The sequence below is a fragment of the Eretmochelys imbricata genome, chromosome 3 (assembly GCF_965152235.1).
Source record: "Eretmochelys imbricata isolate rEreImb1 chromosome 3, rEreImb1.hap1, whole genome shotgun sequence".
NCBI classification, from domain to species: Eukaryota; Metazoa; Chordata; order Testudines; family Cheloniidae; genus Eretmochelys; species Eretmochelys imbricata.
This window is the reverse complement of record NC_135574.1, coordinates 122973479-122994014: the sequence shown is the minus strand read 5'-3', so window position 1 is coordinate 122994014 and position 20536 is coordinate 122973479. Positions and strand designations below refer to the sequence as shown.

The 20536-nt window shown below is 38.9% G+C and overlaps 2 protein-coding genes across 7 annotated transcripts in view; one reads left to right on the top strand and one right to left on the bottom strand.

The window, feature by feature from the left end:
- The window catches only part of PACRG (parkin coregulated), a 507213-nt gene extending 506953 nt beyond the window's left edge, over positions 1 to 260 (bottom strand). The window contains exon 1 of the mRNA XM_077812164.1: positions 252 to 260. Within this exon, the coding sequence (XP_077668290.1) occupies positions 252 to 260 (9 nt within the window). The remainder of the gene's footprint in view (positions 1 to 251) is intronic.
- The window catches only part of PRKN (parkin RBR E3 ubiquitin protein ligase), a 1248399-nt gene continuing 1228010 nt past the window's right edge, over positions 148 to 20536 (top strand). For 4 of the 6 annotated variants that reach the window (XM_077813307.1, XM_077813309.1, XM_077813310.1 and 1 more), the window contains exons 1-2: positions 168 to 265; positions 1372 to 1785. In XM_077813307.1, the coding sequence (XP_077669433.1) occupies positions 1656 to 1785 (130 nt within the window). In that variant the 5' untranslated portion in view covers positions 168 to 265; positions 1372 to 1655. Of the gene's footprint in view, positions 266 to 1371; positions 1786 to 20536 lie in introns of those variants that run through there. The other 2 variants (XM_077813306.1, XM_077813311.1) reach the window with 2 other exon arrangements.

The following is a 20536-nucleotide window of genomic DNA, read 5'->3' as shown; positions in this document are numbered from 1 at the left end:
GGGGAATTGCGCCGATCACGTGGAACAGCTCGGGCTAGAGCAGGAAAGCGCGCACGCATGAAAGAACTACACTACCCAGAGTACTAAGCGATCGGCAGGCTGGCTCCAAGTGTGCGCATGCGCACTATAACAGCAATCCTGCCGACTCGCCCTGCAGTTGCGTATTCAGTCAGAGTGCTGAAGGCGAGAATTTGAGCTGCGAGGGCGAACGGGAACGGGTGCGTGCGCGCGCTCCCTCCCCTCCCCCCCACCGTGGCCATGATAGGTGAGTGAGTGAGACCCGGATGCAGTGGCCCCCTCCCCTTTTCCGGCCTTCCCTCCCCCCCCCAGACTCTGGGCCCTGCTCTGCCGGCGCAGGATTGAGCAGCCTGTCGTGTCTCTCCCCAGCCTGGTCCCCCGGGTCCGCTCCCACCGCGCACACGCTGTGGTTCGTGGCCGCCGGCTCCACCCCGCCGCCCGCTTTCAGGCCTGGCCTCACTGGCCGTCCGCCACAAGCTTGTTCGTCAGCAGTGGTGTGGTTCTTCTTCGCCCCCGCCAAAGGGCCGCCCCGCCACCAGGCCAGTCCCGAGAACACCGAGTGTGACCTTCTGCCCAGCCATCGACATAGAAAATACCGTGCGCTCCCCCAGCACAGCGTTCCCGCACTGTGCACACAGCCACCCCTCTCCAGAGCATACCCACATAAGATACCCACTTCGTGTGCCCACCCTCACTGTATGCCCGCCCCCCAGCAGTACACATCCCCTGGCTCCACACAACACGTCCATACCGTATGCACATCCCAACATAATACAACCAGCCCGTGTGCACGCTCCCACACCATACACCCACAGTACACACATACTGTATGCACCCAGAGTACATACACCTCTCCCCCCTCCCGCCCACGTAGTATGTGCACACACCCACACACAGTACATATTGGTGAATTGAGATCTTGCAAATCTGGATTCCTTATTTCGCCAGCACCATCAATGTGGATGATGCTTTACAGGCAAATGATATAGTACAAGGGACTGGACTCTGCACTCCTCCTTTGCAGAGTTAGCTACACAGAAGAGAATGGTAGGTTTTTTACACCCACTTTGCACTGGCATTGGTTACCCCAAAAGAGTGAGACATTAAAAACTACAAAAAGAAAAGGGGGACTTGTGGCACCTTAAAGACTAACAAATTTATTTGAGCGTACGCTTTCGTGAGCTACAGCATCCGTGAAGTGAGCTGCAGCTCACAAAAGCTTATGCTCAAATAAATTTGTTAGTCTCTAAGGTGCCACAAGTCCCCCTTTTCTTTTTGCAGATATAGACTAACACGGCTGCTACTCTGAAACCTGACATTAAAAACTGATTGTTTTCCTTTTTTTCCCTCCAGAAAACACTTGCCTATTTCAATGAAGTCCATTGAAGTCATTGTGTCCATTCACCCTGTGGTCTGCATATAAATCTTGTTGTATGCAGTAGTTCCAGGATATTAGAGAGACAATGTGAGTGAAGTAATATCTTCTATTGGAGCTTTGTGTAAGCTCAGAAGCTTGTTTATCTCACCAACAGAAGTTGGTCTAATAAAAGATATTACCTCACCCATCTTGTCTCTATAAATCTTGATGGCAGCTGTGAATAAGTCATGGTTCATCTTGATCTTTCTTCACTGCCTTCATGCTGGTTGTGAATTGCTGTCTTGTGCAGTCCTGCTGTGCCATTATCCCTTCAGGTAGCAGGCGTGGAGTGGAGCAATCAACCCGCATTCTGGCCTCACAGACATTGGTGGGGGTCAGGAGAGCACCGGGTAAGATGACCAGGGTAGTCCCAAAGTTGGCAACATGTAGTCCTCTGATAATATTACAACACATGACTTTGTCCAACTAGCCAAAATTTCCCTGTAGTATTTGGGAAGAAGAGGCAATTAATCCCCAATATCCCGGTTCCCTCATTGTGGGTCCCACAAATCACAAGAGCCACCATGTGATCCCCTCAAAAACTGTAAAATTTCCTTTTTACATGCTCCCTCTCTTTCACTTTCATTTTTGTTATTTGGTTAATTATAGATAAAACAAGAAGAGCATAGAATTGAGGTGTTAGATAAAGTTATTTATGCTTAAAGGAATTCTTCCCATCCCCCTGATTTTAAACACCTGTTTTTCCCTGTCTCTCATATTGGGTGTTTGTCTCCTATTTGAGATCTAATCAAGATTAAATGTATGCAATTTTATGGTTGATGTATAGATGAGACATTCATCCTCTAAAAGTTTTGTCACTGAATTTCTTTGGAAATTGTTGCATAATCTCCATTATTTTTACAGTTAGAAATTCTCTTTCCTTTCTCATTAATGTATGGCTTTCCAAAATGTTAGTGCACTGTTATTCTCTTTAAACCGTTTAAAGGCAAAAGAAAGTTAAGTGTAATTTTGCAACTCTGTGATTTTTTTTTATTCTATGTGAATATTATATGCAACATCTACTGCAGTCGGTGCCTAGTTGCGTATATCTGTTTCTTTTTTTCTCTAATGCAGTAGAAAGCATTTATGAGACAGCTTGATTTAATGAAAAAAGTGTTTTCATATCCAAATATTTATATATCTTGATGAATTCTACAGAGGTCAGATCACATTATGTGCTTACAGAACTGCAACTCTTGTTCTTTTTAAAAATTCCTCTAATTTCTTTAGCAAGTTATTATAATATAGTTTAAAAAGGCATATGTGACTTAAAATTTTGAAGGTAAGAAAGGCTTGAATGTCATTTGCTTCTTATTGTGTGGCAAGTAGACCTTGCTTGAAGACCATGTCGAAAGACCATTAGCTGAGCCGTAGCCTTCCTGTTAGGAATAAATCTGCACAAGTCTTTGATTTTGTTTGCATATGACCTAATGCAAATTACAGTACCTTGTTGACCTGAGCTTGTAGGAAATGACCTACTAAGACAAAAACTCTTTTGATCAACTTTAAACGGATCATTTATAAACTGATCAATAAAATCTCAAAGCAGTTGACAGATGCTAAGTATATGCGTGTGTATTTTAAATATATAATGTTTTTTCAAGCCTGACAAAAATACAGGAATCATATATTCTTACAGTATAGTGTTCTTTTGGATGATTTAGTTAGGAATAGTAATGACTACAGATCCAGCAATTTGATCTGTGTGGTTGGTCCGTGCACTCGTACAGAGAGCCCCACTGACTTCAGTGAAAATTTGTGTGGGCATAAGGGTGTGGCCCACCTGGATCAGATTGCAAGTCCATGGGACCATGCACAGTATATAAAGTTAAGCATGTGTGTAAGTGCTGGCAGCAATGAGGCTATATTTGTCTTTTCACTATAGCAAATAGTGAATGCATAAAAAATTTAAAAATATATTTTGATTAGTGGAAAATTATTGGTACTACAATATATTAATTACTTAGAGCCTTGAGTGATTTATGGGATGGCAACAAATTTTTATTTGAGACAAAAAGTAGAAAAAAAACAAAATCCAAAAGATTAGATGTATATAAAACACTGCCATTCTGTATCACATCCAAGGTCCATCTACTTCAGTATCCTGTTTCTGACAGTAGCCTCTAGATGCTTCAACGGGAGGGTAAGAACCCTACAGTAGGGAGATGAGGGTAATCTGCTTGCAAAGGTCTCATTCTGGTTTCTAATAGTTAAGATTGGTTTAAAACCTGAAACATAAAGTTGACTGTCCCTTCCACAATCTGTTGTAATTAATTATGATAACTGGATATTCCTGATATTCATATAAATATCAGGTTTCAGACTAACAGCCGTGTTAGTCTGTATTCGCAAAAAGAAAAGGAGTACTTGTGGCACCTTAGAGACTAAGTGAGCTGTAGCTCACGAAAGCTTATGCTCAAATAAATTGGTTAGTCTCTAAGGTGCCACAAGTACTCCTTTTCTTTTTGCATATAAATATCCAGTCTGTTTTAGAATCTTATAAAGTTCTAGGCCTCAATGACTTATTTATTTCCTTTTATCAATTTTTAATTTCCCACCGTTTAGCTTAATTGAATGTTCCCTTGTTTGTGTGTTATGAGACAGGGAGAACAGAAGTATACCATTTGTTATTTTATCATGTACTTCTTATGGTCTGCTTTCTATAATAAACAATCCTAAACTTTTCAATCTCTTCATATGAGAGATTTTCCAGACCCTTGATTATTCTCAGTGCTCTCCCCTATAGTTTTGCAATATCCTTTGTGAGATGGGTTAGTAGTGCATGCAGTATTCCAGATAAGGTTGTGCCACTGAGTGAAGTAAAAGCATTATAATGTTCTTTGTATTATTCACCATCTCATTCCATATGCATCCTAAGACTTCTTAGCTTTTTTGGCTGCAGCTGGACATTGTGGATGGGTTTTCATTGGACTATCTACAGTGACACTGCAGTCCCATTCTTCAGCTGATACAGTTAATTTAGAACCTGTAAGGTGTATGAGTAAGGTAGTTAATTAAAAATCCTATAATGTGTATTAGGTAACTTTTCAGAAATAACAACAGCAGTTTGGTTGGAAATGGGTTACCATGTAGTCCAAGACTTCAATGCTGACATTGAATCTGAATTGTATTAAAAAGCATAACTTTATATGTAAAAAGAAAAGGAGTACTTCTGGCACCTTAGAGACTAACCAATGTATTTGAAATAAATTGGTTAGTCTCGAAGATGCCACAAGTACTCCTTTTCTTTTTGCGAATACAGACTAACACGGCTGTTACTCTGTAACTTTATATGTGTTCATTATTTCAGTAGAGAGGTTACACTCCTAAGCCTTCAAAATATGGAAATATATTGATATTTATTTGTGTGACATCTTTATTTGGAACATCATACCAACAAATTAGTTATGTAAGTGTCAGTAGACTTCTGATAGACTATCTATGGAGAAACTGAGAGACTAACAGGGTTTTGTCCTACAAGCTTTACTGTTACAGATCTTCATTGAAGTCACGAGTGTTTCCTGAATTCTAGTTCTTAGATACATCTTTGAAAGTATTCAGCAAGGTAAATACCAAAGACAATATTTGTTGCCTAAACTCTTGAAGGAACTGTATGTCTCCTGAGGTTTTCCCCTTTTAAGTGAAGTTGCAATACTCTGACTCCAGAATTGCCCATTTCATTTATTAATAGTTTTTAAAACTTTGTAGCCTATTTATATATAATTTCAGTTTGTTAATTGGCTATGCAGTTAATGATTTCAGGGAACTATTTAAAAGGGAAAAGAATTTAAGCATTTACAGATATTTAGAGAATGGGTCATTTGATTTGGTATTTCCCATTTAATCAAAAGAATATGTATGTACAGGCATTGATGAGTGCAAGACAGGACTATTCTCATGAATTACTGACTGTGGATGAGGGCAAAGTTTGTTTTCCTCTTTTCGTATTTGCAAAAGACAACAAGCACCTGAACTGAGTTTCAATTCAAAATTTTGTACTTCAGGGATCAGTGTTTTATTTGGTTGTCATTGGTCCAGAGCTAGCACTTAGAACTGCACATGAAAGCATTTGTATTGGCTTTCCCAATTCCCAAAATGCTTCTCTACCTTGTATGTCATAAGGCATGAGTTTTCAGGTCAGACCATAGTTCAAAAGTCAGGTCATTCTTATTACCCGTTCTCTTTCCACCCTTCACCCTCCCGCAAGCTGTATCTGTTCTACATATAATTTGCAAATCCAAGTTTTCTGTGTGGCTTGTTAGTATGTCGCATGTCAAATGTTTAAAAGTAGCAGTGTGAGTAATTACTATCTTAGTTTTATAAAGAGTTTTGAACCCTACTATTTTAATGTAGATGTTAAAAAGAAAAACACCTATTTCCTTCCTATTAAACCAACAAGCAACTCTAAATGCCTACGGCACACTTGTTCTAATGTATTTCTTAGGGAATCACAGGAAAGCACAATGTTAGAGAAATACTACCTTAGAATACTGGATAACCAGAAATCTGTAGTCCACATGTGTTAATCCTGCTGTGGAGGGAAGACTTATCAGATCCATTTTCAGAAAATGATAATTGTAAGTAATAAATGTATAATGTAATTACATATTTTAAGTTGCACTGTTTATCTCTCAGTATATCCAGTCTATTTCGAGTACTGTTTGCCAGGCACTTTTCAAAATCACCCAGTTAACTTTTGGAAAGTAATCCATTGGAAACAAACTTACTGGATTCTGGAAGGAGTTAGATACTGTATCATAAATCTACTGTATTTGGCTTACTTAATAAAGGGAATCATGGTACTCTTTCCATCAGTTAAAAGGTTCTAAAAGAAGGCTTAGTTTGTCAAAAGTATGTGTATATAATAAAGAGAATAACAAAACCAGACCTCATTTCTATTCAGTTATAATTTTCAATGTAATAATATTTTTGTATATAGAACCAGATTCTCGGCTAATATAGATTGCCATAGAGCTATTGAAGTCAATGGAGCCACACAGGTTTACACCAGTTGTGGATCTGGCCCTTCTACAGCAGTGTAGCCTAGTGAATGCAGTGCTGGACTGGGACCCAGCTCCGTCACTGGCCTTCTGGATGACCTTGGGCAAGTTACTTTCCTGCTTTATGCCTCAGTTTCCCTATCTGTAAAATGGGCATGATGATACTGACTTCCTTGGTAAAGCGCTTTGAGATCTACTAATGAAAGACATTTATTATTATAGTTATTACTATTAGTATCAGTCATCCAGCAATCTCGAGGCATTTATAAACATCAACTAAAACTAGCAACACCCATCAAATCTACTCCAACTGTAATTTGTGAACAAGAGTCTGATGTTCAACCACTTAAGAACTGTAGAAAAGCACAGCTAATTTGGTATGGAAATTGTCTTTGTTTCCCACCTAAATGTCATTATTATTCAGGTCTGTCAAAAAATGGGAAAACCAAATCAAGACTGAAATAATCATCTTGTTTTGAAAAGTTTGTAAAGGCTACTGAAGAACTGGAAACAGTTAGTAGAGTAGAATGTGTGAAGAAGTTTGTATGCCCAATAATAGATCCATATGAACCTGTTTGCTTTAGTAAATGTCTCTCCCTTTTGGAATCTTGCTCAAAGGAACACATGGACTTGGCTGCACTGAGGAAAAGGGTAGAAAAGACCATCTAACAGCATCAGTCACAAGACAGATGGATTCATGTGTATACTGATGGTTCGGCAGACAAATCTTTTAAGAATGGTGGTTGTAGTATCTTCATCCAGTGGTGTAATGGAGAGAGTACAAGAAAGCACACTAGTTCAGGATATGTATGACCTATACAGCCAAACTGAAAGCTATTCTTACCAAGCTGCAAAACATAAACAGAACAGAAATAGAGGTGGATGTTGTGGCGTTTATTGACTTGCAGGCGGTGATCCTCAATTTCTTTTGAAGACACCAGAATGCTAACAGTGGTGTGGTTCATAAGGAGGCTCTGAGGATCAGAAAGTGAGGCAATCAATTGACTTTTCAATGGACTCCATCACACGTTGGGATATAAGGGAGTGAGGTAGCTGATGACCTGGCCAAACCTGGAAGATTGGAAACAGGTTGAAATGACAGTCATTAAGGATATTGATGTTCTATCAAGGGAAATATTAACTGAAATAAAAGGTTAGAAGATGAAAGATCCTCTTATTGATCTCAAAGCATCTCAGAAAATAACATTCACTATTGTAAGAATGCGTATGGGACACAATGTAGGAATGAAAATCAATAGAGATGGTACTAAGATATATCCACTCTGCAAGATATGTCGGGAGCAGACTTTTAACATCAGCCCATGCTTCTGAATGTGATATGGTAAGGAAAGTGAGGCTTTTCATGTTGGACACCTTGGGTCAAGGCCTTATAAAGGACCCTGTGCATTCCTGAACTTCATGGCCTAATACGTTTATTGTTGGACAATACAACAAGAGCAACACTCATATTAAGTAGATGAACATAAATAATGTCTTGCCCAAGGTCATATAGAGAAAATCAATGATAAGAGCATGTATAGAACCCCAGAATTTTAGAGCCTCGTCCTCTTCACAAGACTGTACTGCCTTCACCTCAATTTACAGTACACTCTTCATTCAGTGTACTAAAAAAATTGGTCAGTAACTTAATTGTTAAAAGTAAGTGAATGAGGAGAGGTTTAGAAGTATAATCCAATGGAGAAAAGTTTTGGGAAAAGTAGTTTAGAAGAGCAGAAGTGTTCATGAATTAAATAAATAAGATTCATATTAGTCTTTTAGCTAAGATAAAGTTTGGTGTCAGTTTAATATCTGATGTGCCTTCCATAATGGAGACTATACTTTCAGTGAAATCGGTGATCTAATATAGTATGCCTTCAGCTTCTGACTTATCTTCAAGGAAAGTGAATCCTGACATATTTTCACCAGTGTGGTCTTCATCATGAATAAACACAGTAAGCTTAAATCTAGTTTTACATGCATGGACATTCACCGCAATGGATCTTGAACAATCTGATGCTGCACATAGCTATTCAGGAATATTAGAAGATTTTCAAAGTACACCAACATTATAGTGTCATTCTGTACACACATTTATTTATAAGGGGATGGAAACAAGCAAAAAACTTTGCATTCAGGCTATCAACTTTTCAAGTTTTAGCTTGATATAATTTAAATGACTGGGATATTAAAGCATGAAAATTGGGCTTTATAATGGAAATGCAAATGCTATGTACTAATTATTATTGATGATAGTAAGGAATGTTTGCATTTCCATTGTAAAGCCCAAGTTTCACTAGATAAATAATTTAGAGGAGAAGTTATACCTTTCACTTATCATAACTGTACCATGCATGAGTTAATATTTAAGGTGATCTGAAGTCTGCAGGAAAATAGTGTTTAATGATTTTTTGCAAAGAAGTTCTATCTAATGGTTCCTGGTGACTACGGAAGTTAGGTGCCAAACTTGCTTCGGTGCTCTTGAAAATCCCAGTAGGCACATATGTACATGTTTAGGCACGTAAATACCTTAGAAATCTGTCCCTGCATGGCTGTTTTATTAGATAAGTTTAAATGGCTCAATAGTAAAAGTTTTGGCCTCAGAATCCTAATGTTCAAGGCCTGCGTTTTTAAAGGGTGGTTTTTTTAAGCAGCTCTTAAAGTTCCCAGTATCTTAGCATACTGTAAAACCATATACTTGTTAAAGTATCCTTAAGAGAGTCTCAGGGTAGTACTGTACATATTATATGTCATGATATGTAAAGCCCTTTCTGGCTCCAAAGTTTCAACTGACACACAAAAAAGTTCTTACTTCATAATGTTCCATGTTCATGAAGGGAGAATTTATGCGGAATATTTACTATAATATGTTAGCTTTTTTATCCTTTGATCAATGAAAATAGTTTCTTACCTGCTGTTTCTTTAGCCTGTAATTGTGGCCCACTGCTTATTCAGCGTTTTAATTTGCATCTAGTGAGGACATATTTAAGGGGTTTTTATTGTTTTGTTTTGTTCAAATCTGAGCAATTTCTCTGTTTGTTGACAAGCTTTCTGACATCAAACATTAAAGACTTGGTTATATCTCTTTCCCAATTGATTCATGCTTGACTTTAATAGACTCAATTCCTATATTCTAATATACTGTAGTATTGCATCCTTGATCAATGAAAACATATAATATTATTAATAATGTCAACAGGATACTTTATATTATCCTCTGCAATATTCCTATTTCCTATTATTTTGGCCAACATTCAAATTTTGGGTAAAAAGAAAAGGAGTACTTGTGGCACCTTAGAGACTAACCAATTTATTTGAGCATAAGCTTTCGTGAGCTACAGCTCACTTCATCGGATGCATACTGTGGAAACTGCAGAAGACATTATATACACAGAGACCATGAAACAATACCTCCTCCCACCCCACTCTCCTGCTGGTAATAGCTTATCTAAAGTGATCACTCTCCTTACAATGTGTATGATAATCAAGTTGGGCCATTTCCAGCACAAATCCAGGTTTTCTCACCCTCCGCTCCCCCACACGCAAACTCACTCTCCTGCTGGTAATAGCCCATCCAAAGTGACCACTCTCCTTACAATGTGTATGAAAATCAAGGTGGGCCATTTCCAGCACAAATCTAGGTTTTCTCACCCCCCACCTCCATACAGACACAAACTCACTCTCCTGCTGGTAATAGTTCATCCAAAGTGACCACTCTCCCTACAATGTACATGACAATCAAGGTGGGCCATTTCCAGCACAAATCCAGGTTTTCTCACCCCCCACCTCCATACAGACACAAACTCACTCTCCTGCTGGTAATAGCTCATCCAAACTGACCACTCTTCTTACAATGTGTATGATAATCAAGGTGGACCATTTCCAGCATAAATCCAAGTTTAACCAGAATGTCTGGGGGGGGAGCGGGGTTAGGAAAAAACAAGGGGAAATAGGCTACCTTGCATAATGACTTAGCCACTCCCAGTCTCTATTTAAGCCTAAATTAATAGTATCCAATTTGCAAATGAATTCCAATTCAGCAGTTTCTCGCTGGAGTCTGGATTTGAAGTTTTTTTGTTTTAAGATAGCGACCTTCATGTCTGTAATTGCGTGACCAGAGAGATTGAAGTGTTCTCCGACTGGTTTATGAATGTTATAATTCTTGACATCTGATTTGTGTCCATTTATTCTTTTACGTAGAGACTGTCCAGTTTGACCAATGTACATGGCAGAGGGGCATAGCTGGCGCATGATGGCATATATCACATTGGTGGATGTGCAGGTGAACGAGCCTCTGATAGTGTGGCTGATGTTATTAGGCCCTGTGATGGTGTCCCCTGAATAGATATGTTGGCACAGTTGGCAACGGGCTTTGTTGCAAGGATAGGTTCCTGGGTTAGTGGTTCTGTTGTGTGGTATGTGGTTGTTGGCGAGTATTTGCTTCAGGTTGGGGGGCTGTCTGCAGGCAAGGACTGGCCTGTCAGGTGCTGTTGTCATTATGAATAGGCTGGAATATGAACAAGAGGCTGCTCAGCAGCTCTCCAACACCACTTTCTACAAGCCATTACCCTATGATCCCACTGAGAGTTATCAAAAGCAACTACAGCATTTGCTCAAGAAACTTCCTGAAAAAGCACAAGATCAAATCCACACAGACACACCCCTGGAACCCCAACCTTGTTGTTGCTTGTTTTCAAGCCAATATTGCCTTTCAGTTTAATGCCTTTGCTGCTGTGTATCACTGTGGGTGTTTCATTTGAACAGTGGGGTTTTCAAGTGAGGTACATGGGTCAACAGTTCCCAGTAATATGTGTTTTGCTTCATCTAATAAGTAATCTGAGAGGTCCTAAAGTGGTTACTTAGATTCCAGTTCTTGACGATATGATATCATACTATTTAATGTATTTAAACTGATAGTGTAAAATTATCTAAAGGCTTTTATATATCTGACAGTTCGCGGAGCTCCCGTATTTCCTGCATACCTCTCTGCTTTCTTTGGTGATGGTGGTTTTTTATTTTTGTTGGTTTGTTTGTTTGTTAATTTGATTGTTTTTGAGCCAGTTGCAAGTCAATAAAATCTAGTGCTTGATGCAGTTATATATATGGTTATCTTGTGTTCGGAAAATACGTTGATTCTATGAAAGTTTTGTATCTGAAGAATCTTGTTACATTTACTAAAGTAAATCTTAATGTTATATTAGCAACGGTGACCAACCTGTGTCTCCGGAGCCACATGTGGCTCTTCAGAAGTTAATGTGCGGCTCTTCGTACAGGCACCAACTCCGGGGCTAGAGCTACAGGCGCCAGCTTTCCAATGTGCCGGGGGGGTGCTCACTGCTCAACCTCTGGCTCTGCCACAGGTCCTGCCCCTACTCCACCCCTTCCCACCCTCTCCCTTGAGCCTGCCATGCCCTTGCTCCTCTCCTGCATGCCAGGAAACAGCTGATTGGGAGATGTGGGGAGGGAGGGGGAAGCACTGATCGGCCAGGCTGCCGGTGGGTGAGATTCGCTGGGAGGGGTGGTGGGGGAGCTGATGTGGGGTTGCTGATGTATTACTGTGGCTCTTTGCAATGGACATTGGTAAATTCTGTCTCCTTCTCAGGCTCAGGTTGGCCACCCGTGTATTATGGCATATGGGAAATATGCAGAAAAGTTTTTGTATCTTACAAAGCATAGAGAGGGTTGGGTTCTTTTGTGGATGTGGTAGGTCTTTCTTTCTGTCTTTCCGTCTTTTTAGTATTGCCCTCTATACACAACACTAACACAGATATCAGAATTCATTTTATCAGTAGGTCAGAAAAAAGGGGGGATAATTAATGTTTCAAATTTTGAATACTCAGACTTCTTGAAACCAATGGTTAAATAATGTCAGGTAAATAGAATCACAGAAGCGTAGGGCTGGAAGGGCCTTGAGAAGTCATCATGTCTGGCCTGCTGTGCTGAGGCACAACCAAGTAAACCTAGATGATCTCTGAGAGGTTTTTCTCAACTCTTATTCTTAAAAACCTCCAGTTATGGGGATTCCACAACCTCCCTTGGAAGCCTATTCCAGTACTTAACTATCAGTATATTTAGAAAGATTTTTCCTAATATGTAACCTAAATTTCCTTTGCTACTGATTAAGCAGATTACTTTGTGTACTATCTTTAACGGACATGGGGAAAAAAAGATCCACATCTTCTCTTTAACAGCCCTTAATATATTTGGTGTTATCAGGTCCTTCCTCAGTCGTCTTTTCTCATGGCTAAACATGCCCAGTTTTTGTAACCTGTCCTCATAGCTCAGGTTTTCTAAACCTTTTATCATGTTTGTTGCTCTCTTCTGGAGTCTCTTTAATTTATCAACATCTTTCATAGAATCATAGAACTGGAAGGGACCTTGAGAGGTCATCTAGTCCAGTCCCCTGCACTTGTGGCAGGACTAATTATCTAGACCATTCCTGACAGGTGTTTGTCTAACCTGCTCTTAAAAATCCCCAGTGATGGAGATTTTCCTCAAGTGTGGCACCCAGAATTGGACACAGTACTCCAGCTGAGGCCTCACTAGTGCTGAGTAGAGCAGGACAGTTATCTCTTGTGTCTTACATAAGAAACTCCTGTTAATAAACCCCAGAATAGTATTAGCCTGTTTTGCAACTGTATCACATTGTTGACTCATATTCAATTTGTGATCCACTATGACCCCCAGATCTTTTTTAGAAGTACCTTCACCTCGCTAATTATTCCCCATTTTGTAGTTGTGCGTTTGCTTTTTCTTTCCTAAGTGAAATATTTTACATTAGTGTTTATTTAATTCCATATTGTTGATTTCAGACCAGTTATCCAATTTACTGAGGTTGTCTTGAATTCTGATCCTGTCCTCCAAAGTCTTTGCAACCTCTCCCAGCTTGGTGTCCTCTGCAGATTTTATGAGCATACTCTCCATTTCATTATCCAAGACATTGATGAAAATATTAAATAGTTCCAGAACCAGGACTGACCCCTTCGGGGCCCCACTAGATGCACCTTCCCATTTTGACTGTGAACCATTGATAATTGCTCTTTGAGTATGATCTTTCAACCTACTGTGCACCTATTTTATGGTAATTTCATCTAGGCCACATTTCCCTAATCTGCTAATGAGAATGTCATGTGGGACTGTCTCAAAAGCATTACTAAAATCAAGTTGTATCACATCTACTGCTCCTCCCATCCACTAGGCCAGTAACCCTGTCAAAGCAGAAAATAAGGTTGGTTTGGCATGATTTGTTCTTGATAAATCCAGGCTGGCTATTCCTTATAACCCTGTTATCATCTAGATGCTCACTAATTGATTGTTTAATAATTTGTTCGGTATCTTTCCAGTTATCTAAGTTAGGCTGACTAGTCTATAATTCTCTGTGTCCTCTGTGTTCCACTTTTTGAAGATAGGTACTATGTTTTCCATTCTTCAGTCTTCTGGGACCTTACTTTTTTTCCATGAATTCTCAATGATAATTGCTAACTGTTCCAAGATTGCTTCAACTAGATCCTGAAGTACCCTAGGATGAATTTCATCACATCCTGCTGACTTAAATATACTTAGCTTACCTAAATAAATTCTGTAACTTGTTCTTGTTCTATTTTGGCTTTCATTCTTTTTTCTCTTTGCAGTTAATATTAATTATGCTATGTATCTGGTCACGATTAACCTTTTTAGTGAAGAGAAAAGCAAAATAGGCATTAAACACCCCAGGCTTCTTGATGTCATCAGCTGTTAGCGCTCTTTCCCCTCTAAGTAGAGGACTTACACTTTCCTTTGTCTTTCTCTTGCTTCTTATTTAAAGTACCTCTTCTAGCCTTTTGTGTCCCTTCCTAGGTGCTTGTTTTGTGCCTTATACTTTCTGATTTTGTCCCTACATGCTTGTGCTATTCTTTTGTACTGCTCCTTAGCAATTCATCCATGTTTCCACTTTTTATTTTCAGGTTAGTAAAGAACTCTTGATGGATCCATCCTGGTCTCTTACTGTTCTTTTTATCTTTCTTTGCATTGGGATAGTTTGATGTTGTGCCTTTAATATTATCTTTCTGAGAAACTGACAGCTCTCTGGAACTCCTTTATTCCTTATATTTTCTTCCATGGGACCTTACATACTAGTTCTCCAAGTTAGAGTCTGCTTTTTTAAAGTCCGTTGTTCTTATTCTGCTGCTCTCATTTCTTCCTTTCCTTAGAATCATAAAATCTATGATTTCATGACCGCTTTCACCCAAATGGCCTTCCACCTTCAGGTTTGCTACCAGTTCCTCCCTGTTGGTCAGAATGAAATCTAAAATGGCTGTCCTTCTGAAACAAAAACTTGTCCCCAGTATATTCCAAGAACTTACTGGAAATGTTGTGTTTTGCCATATTACTTTTCCAACAGATGTTTGGATAAAGTTCCCCATTACTACTAGGTCTTGTGTTTCAGATAGTTCTGTTATTTTTTGTAGAAATATCTCATCCACCTCCTCCTCCTGATTTGGTGGTGTATAGTAGACCCCCTTCGATGACATCACCTTTATTTTTCCCCCTTTTATCTTTATCCAGAGACTTTCAACTGATCTGCCAGTGTATATATTCTTGATGTATAATGCAACACCTTCTTCTTTGCAGTTTCCTGTGTTTGGATCTTTCAGAGAAGGCCTTTACAAGACAAGAAAGCAAGAAACAAAAAAAATACACCCCTGAAGTTCTCTCTCCTCTCTAAGAAAAGGAGTACTTGTGGCACCTTAGAGACTAACAATGCATCCGATGAAGTGAGCTGTAGCTCACGAAAGCTTATGCTCAAATAAATGTGTTAGTCTCTAAGGTGCCACATGCACTCCTTTTCTTTTTGCGGATACAGACTAATGTGGCTGCTCCTCTGAAATCTCTCCTCTCTGTAGACAGTAAAGTTCCCCTGACACACCAGAATATGGATTTGCCCTACTACCCTCTGCCAAAATGTCTCTTCCTTTCACTGTTACATGGCATGTTCTGCACCAGCTGACTGCTACAGGGATGGGGGATGTGGGGGAGGAGGGTGTACACATATAAACATAGGGCCTGATTCTGTATGGGGATGAGTGTCTTCTAGGGGGCACTGAACACTTTCAGCTCCCACTGACATCAGGCTCCTAGTTCGTAAAATATTTTAGGAACCTATGATATAAAAGGCACTATATACATATAAGATTATATTATATTTAAATTTCTAACTGACTTACTTTCCAATTAGCAAACAGATAAAAATACGCAAAAAGATTGGAAGTTCTTGATATAATAAATATGAAAGTACAACTTCCTTATCAAGGTGTTTAATCCTGCCTATGCATGAGATATGATTGCAAATTCCATTTATTGCCGGTTATATTAGAAAAGTTTATATTTAAACTGATCAGCCATATAAGGCACAGCCAGGTATTTAAGTACGTCCCTGATGCTGCGGAATAGACAGCAGCAAATGCTAAGTGGCTCATGCTGAAGTAATTTGAATTTTTTAAAATGTATTTAAGCCCCAAGACATTATTGTATACTATTTTGATAACCTATTCATTAAGGGTTAGCCCTCTTAATTAGAAACAGAAGTTATCCACATTTATTGTAATAAATTGATTGAAGTAGCAGACAGTCTCTTGAGACCTTCTCAATTGTATAAGTGGTTAGGCCACAAAGGCAAAGAATAATACTCTGAGTGATGAAGCTTTTTCCAAGTTCTTCTATTTAGTGGAAACCCAGGGGAAAGTAAACCATTAGTGGAAACTTAGTCATATAGATTGATGTATTATTATTATTATTATTTATTATTTGTATTACCAAACTGCCTAGAAGCCCTAGGCATGGACCATGACCTCTTTGCACTTTACGTTCTACAAACACAAAGTAACCAAAAACAAAAGACAGTCCCATAACACTTATCCCCATTCCATTATTTCAACCCTGTCTCTCAAGGAAAATCCTAGAGAGTGTAGGCAGCCAGCAGATCTGGGCTTTGTTGAACTGAAGAAGGAAAGTTGATTCCAGAGTTGAGAATACCTCACCAAGAATACTCTGCCCGAAGTGGCTTCCCATTTGAACCCAAAGTCTGAGCTCAGGTGTCTCTGATGATAGTATCTTGTAAGATCTCGCATCCTTTATATTTACACCTCAGAGTTCTTTAATTGTTTATCAACTGTCTCTGTGACTTTGCTCTTATGGTGTGAAGAAAAAAAATAAATCCTATTATCATCTCCTGCCGTTTTAAGATGATCAGAATGTTCTGCCTCTCTTTATACCATTGGGTTTGAAATTCTGTGTGTTTTCTTGTGTTTGGTGGTAAAGGCAAAATTTGGCCTCTAAACTCTGAACCTAAACCTTCCACTGCAAGGGCATGTAATCCTGAAGTCAGTGTATAAAGGAAAAGTAGTTGATTTAATGTTTAAGAGCGTAAGAAGCTTGTAAAGATTAATAAAGATCCTAACTAAAGGAAGCACTTTTCATTCCATGGCAGCTTGAAGGATGGCAAGGTGATAATATATTAATGGAGAAGAAATGAAAGAGTGGGGCTATCTGGAGAGTAGATTCCAACACAGATATTTTGTTTGTGTTGCACTGTGTGTGAAGGTGGAACAAGCAATGTATTTACATTGTGCCAGATCCTGAGGTTCTCACTCACTTTTATCCTGTCATTACAAAGTCCCATTAAAGTCTATAAAAAGTTCTTACAATATAGCAGTGTAAAAGAGAAAATAACCATAGTCTTATATATTAAGCTTACTTGTGATAACTGAGGTGAACTTTGTGACAAACTCATTCACATTGTCAAACAAGTATTTGATATAAAAAAAAACTTTGAGGCTGTCAGGAGCCTTTGCCTTTTTTCCCCATTGCTTTTTCAATAGCACATGTGTTTTGTTTTTTTAATGAGGTTATCCTCCCACCATTAGTTTGGTTCCTCCAGTCTTTCCTGGCACTCCATGTATTGTATTTTATTTGCCTTTACTTCTGTTTTCTACATCCTATGTTTACCGCTTCAGCATCTTCTCTTTGAACTATATCCTGTACATTTTTCATTGGCCTTTTAATTATTCTGGGAAAGTCCCTGGTGTATTCTTGAACACAACTTTGGAACACCTGAAGACAAGAGTGCTCCTTCATGCCTCCCAAAGAATCTATTTTACAATGTACTTAGTTCAGAATTTGGCCCATGATATGAAATTCACGCCTTTGAACAGGAGATGAAGTGGGATTTAAGCAGTGAATGGGCATGTGCAGGCCCTCTGCTCAGGGGTGAATTTCATCTTTAATTCACCTTGTTCCCAGAAACCTGAAAAATGCAACTGTCTTGTGTCAAATTGTACATTTTTCAAATTCAAATTAATTTAGCAATGTACAAAATTGAGGATAATTAATTAATCTTAGAAGAAAGTGGTTCATTGGAAACTGAAATAGCTAGGACTTTCACTTTGATAGCTGCTGTGGACACATTAAACAACAACAACAAAATAATGTAAATTAGAACTGACCAAATTAATATTAGGTTTTCCTTCAAATCTTCCTAGAAATCAAGGAGCAAGGGTCAGCTGCTTTGCTTCTTATTCATCTCCCACAGATTGCTGATGTTTTCCTGTCCTTGCTGTCCTTGCAGTTATACAATGACATAATATTGCCTTTGAGAGTATGGAAACAAATGCATTTTAATTTTCTATGTGGGTGTAAAATAAAAAATCTTGATGGTGGAAATATGATATTTCATATTAGACATCACACTGCATCACTCTTATGGTTCCCCCTCAACTTTAATTTTTAGGTGATCTGAAATATTTGTGGCACATTTGGCTTTGCATTGCAAACCTCTCCTAATGCAATGATCTCCCTGGAATAATCTTCAGTAGAAACATATGGTAAAAACTTAAAGTAATTACAATATCACTAAAAGCTTCATAATCAGATTACTGAAACTAAATGTTAAAAAATTTGATTTTTCTTGATCCAGTCATTTCAATTTGATTCCAGTCTACTCTGTGATTGATTGAAGAAACATGACAAGACAAAGTCAAAGAGTATTTAGAATGTCTAAAGCATGGTAGAGAAAATTTTAAGTTAATCCAATTTGAGACATGAAAGTATTTTTATCATTCTTTCATGGGGTTTTCCCAAAAGAGAAAGGATTTTCTTCAATTTCCGGGGCGGGGGGTGGAGGGGTTGTTGTTGTTCTTTTTCCTACTGGTGTTTTGAAGAACATGGCCATATTATTGCTACCTTAGATTAAAGCCAAATATTTTCAGGAGTGTTCACTAATTTTAATTAGCTGCATAGCTGTGGCTCTTCAACACCCGTGAAAACCAGGCACTACATGCATCGAATAGGGGAGCCAAAACTTGAGTAACACAAATAAGAAAGTCACAGATCAGGACAACTGCACCTGTATTTCCCCTCGGTGGTTCAGCACCCACTCTTGGCGTTCAGCTCCCCAGCTGTTAGCTCTCTTTGATGGAGACCTGCATATCTCTGCCTTCTGACCAGAATATTTCCAGGCTGCACATTTCCTGTCTTCACTGTGAATTTCCCAGCATAGACAGGTTGCTCAAGAAACCTCCTTGCTTTCTCTTTAGATACTGATTACAGTATAATTCCTACAGATGTAAGTTCTCATACAGGTCTTTCTGTGCAAGCCTACTTTATTCATAAAGTAAAAAGCATGGCAGAAAAAACATATTAAAAACAATAAGAGAACCTACATGCATGCTAATAAATTTACCAGAATTAACTCCCCAGTCCTAACAGGGATTTTGGCAGGATAAGTCCTTCAGTCCTCCACATTAGGGGAAGTCCTTGTGGTTACCAGTTCCGTGCAGCTTCAGAGAATAAGAACCAAGTCTTATGAAGCCTCAATGGGCCAAGTCCTTCCAATCCTTCCCAAAGGATTAGGGAATTCTATGGACCAGAGGTCCTGTCTGTTTACTGGATCAGGAAGAGGGCCCTAAGCTGGTCTAAACATAGGTTATTTAGCCAAAAATCCTTTCTTTGTCTTTGTGGGTCCCTGGAGAATCCACTTTGACTAAGTATATGTGTATCTTCCGCCCCCCCCTCCCCCTTCCGGGGGTGGGGTGGGACAGCTTCAAAGGTTGATAACTGGAGAAATTATATTAGCATATATTCCATTCTCCTAGAGCAGTGGTTCCCAAACTTGTTCCGCCGCTTGTGCAGGGAAAGCCCCTGGTGGGCCGAGCCGGTTTGTTTACCTGCTGCGTCCGCAGGTTCGGCCAATCGTGGCTCCCACTGTCCTAGAGAAACCCCTTCAATTTTAAAAGTTTACATTGTTTCAAAAGGTCCTTTGAAGATTCTTATAATCCTTTCCAGAGATTGAATTAACCTAGTCTTCCTGCTAAAGAAGTTCCATGCTATCTCACAGTAGTATGTAAATATTTTCATTTTTGATACAATGAACTCCAAAGATGTTAACACTAATTCAACAAGGTTTAACTTAACTCATTCAGGATATTGCAAGATAGTGTTAGTCTGTCACAAAGTGTACATCTGAAATTCTGTCTGTATGTTTTTATTTACACTTTGGAAGCCCATTTTGCTTCCTGGTGAAAGAACTGTTGTTTTTTTTATATAGGGTGTTTTCTCTGTGAATGAAAGGTTGAGGGGGGTGGGGTTTGGCTGGGTATGGTGAAGATGAGAAGGTTTTCTGCTTTCCTTTCCTTTCTATATATAATACACAAGTTAAATTTAATTTGGCTTGGAACACAGGGTACTGAGATGCTCTTCTATTACTAATGTAATATTATAGTTAGGTACATTTTGTGCTTTATTTTACTATTTGTATGTGTTCTGTTCACTCTCTTTAGTATAATAGGTAGCGTTATTTGTGTTAAAAGCAATACAATAAGGAAATAAGCTACTTTCCATTTATATTTGCTATGTAAGCACTTTATTGCTTGGCATCTCCTTTGATCTGAATCAGCATTAATGGTCTGATCAGTGACAGTACCAGATCTGTTCTTTTTTTTACGTGGCATCACACTGTACTGTTGGGCCAGCTGCTGAGAGAATTCATAGTATTGCTGTACCTCCAAAACTTATTGAACTTTCACATGTTGAGAGGAGATTTCGGCAGTGTTGCTTAAAAACAAAATATGAA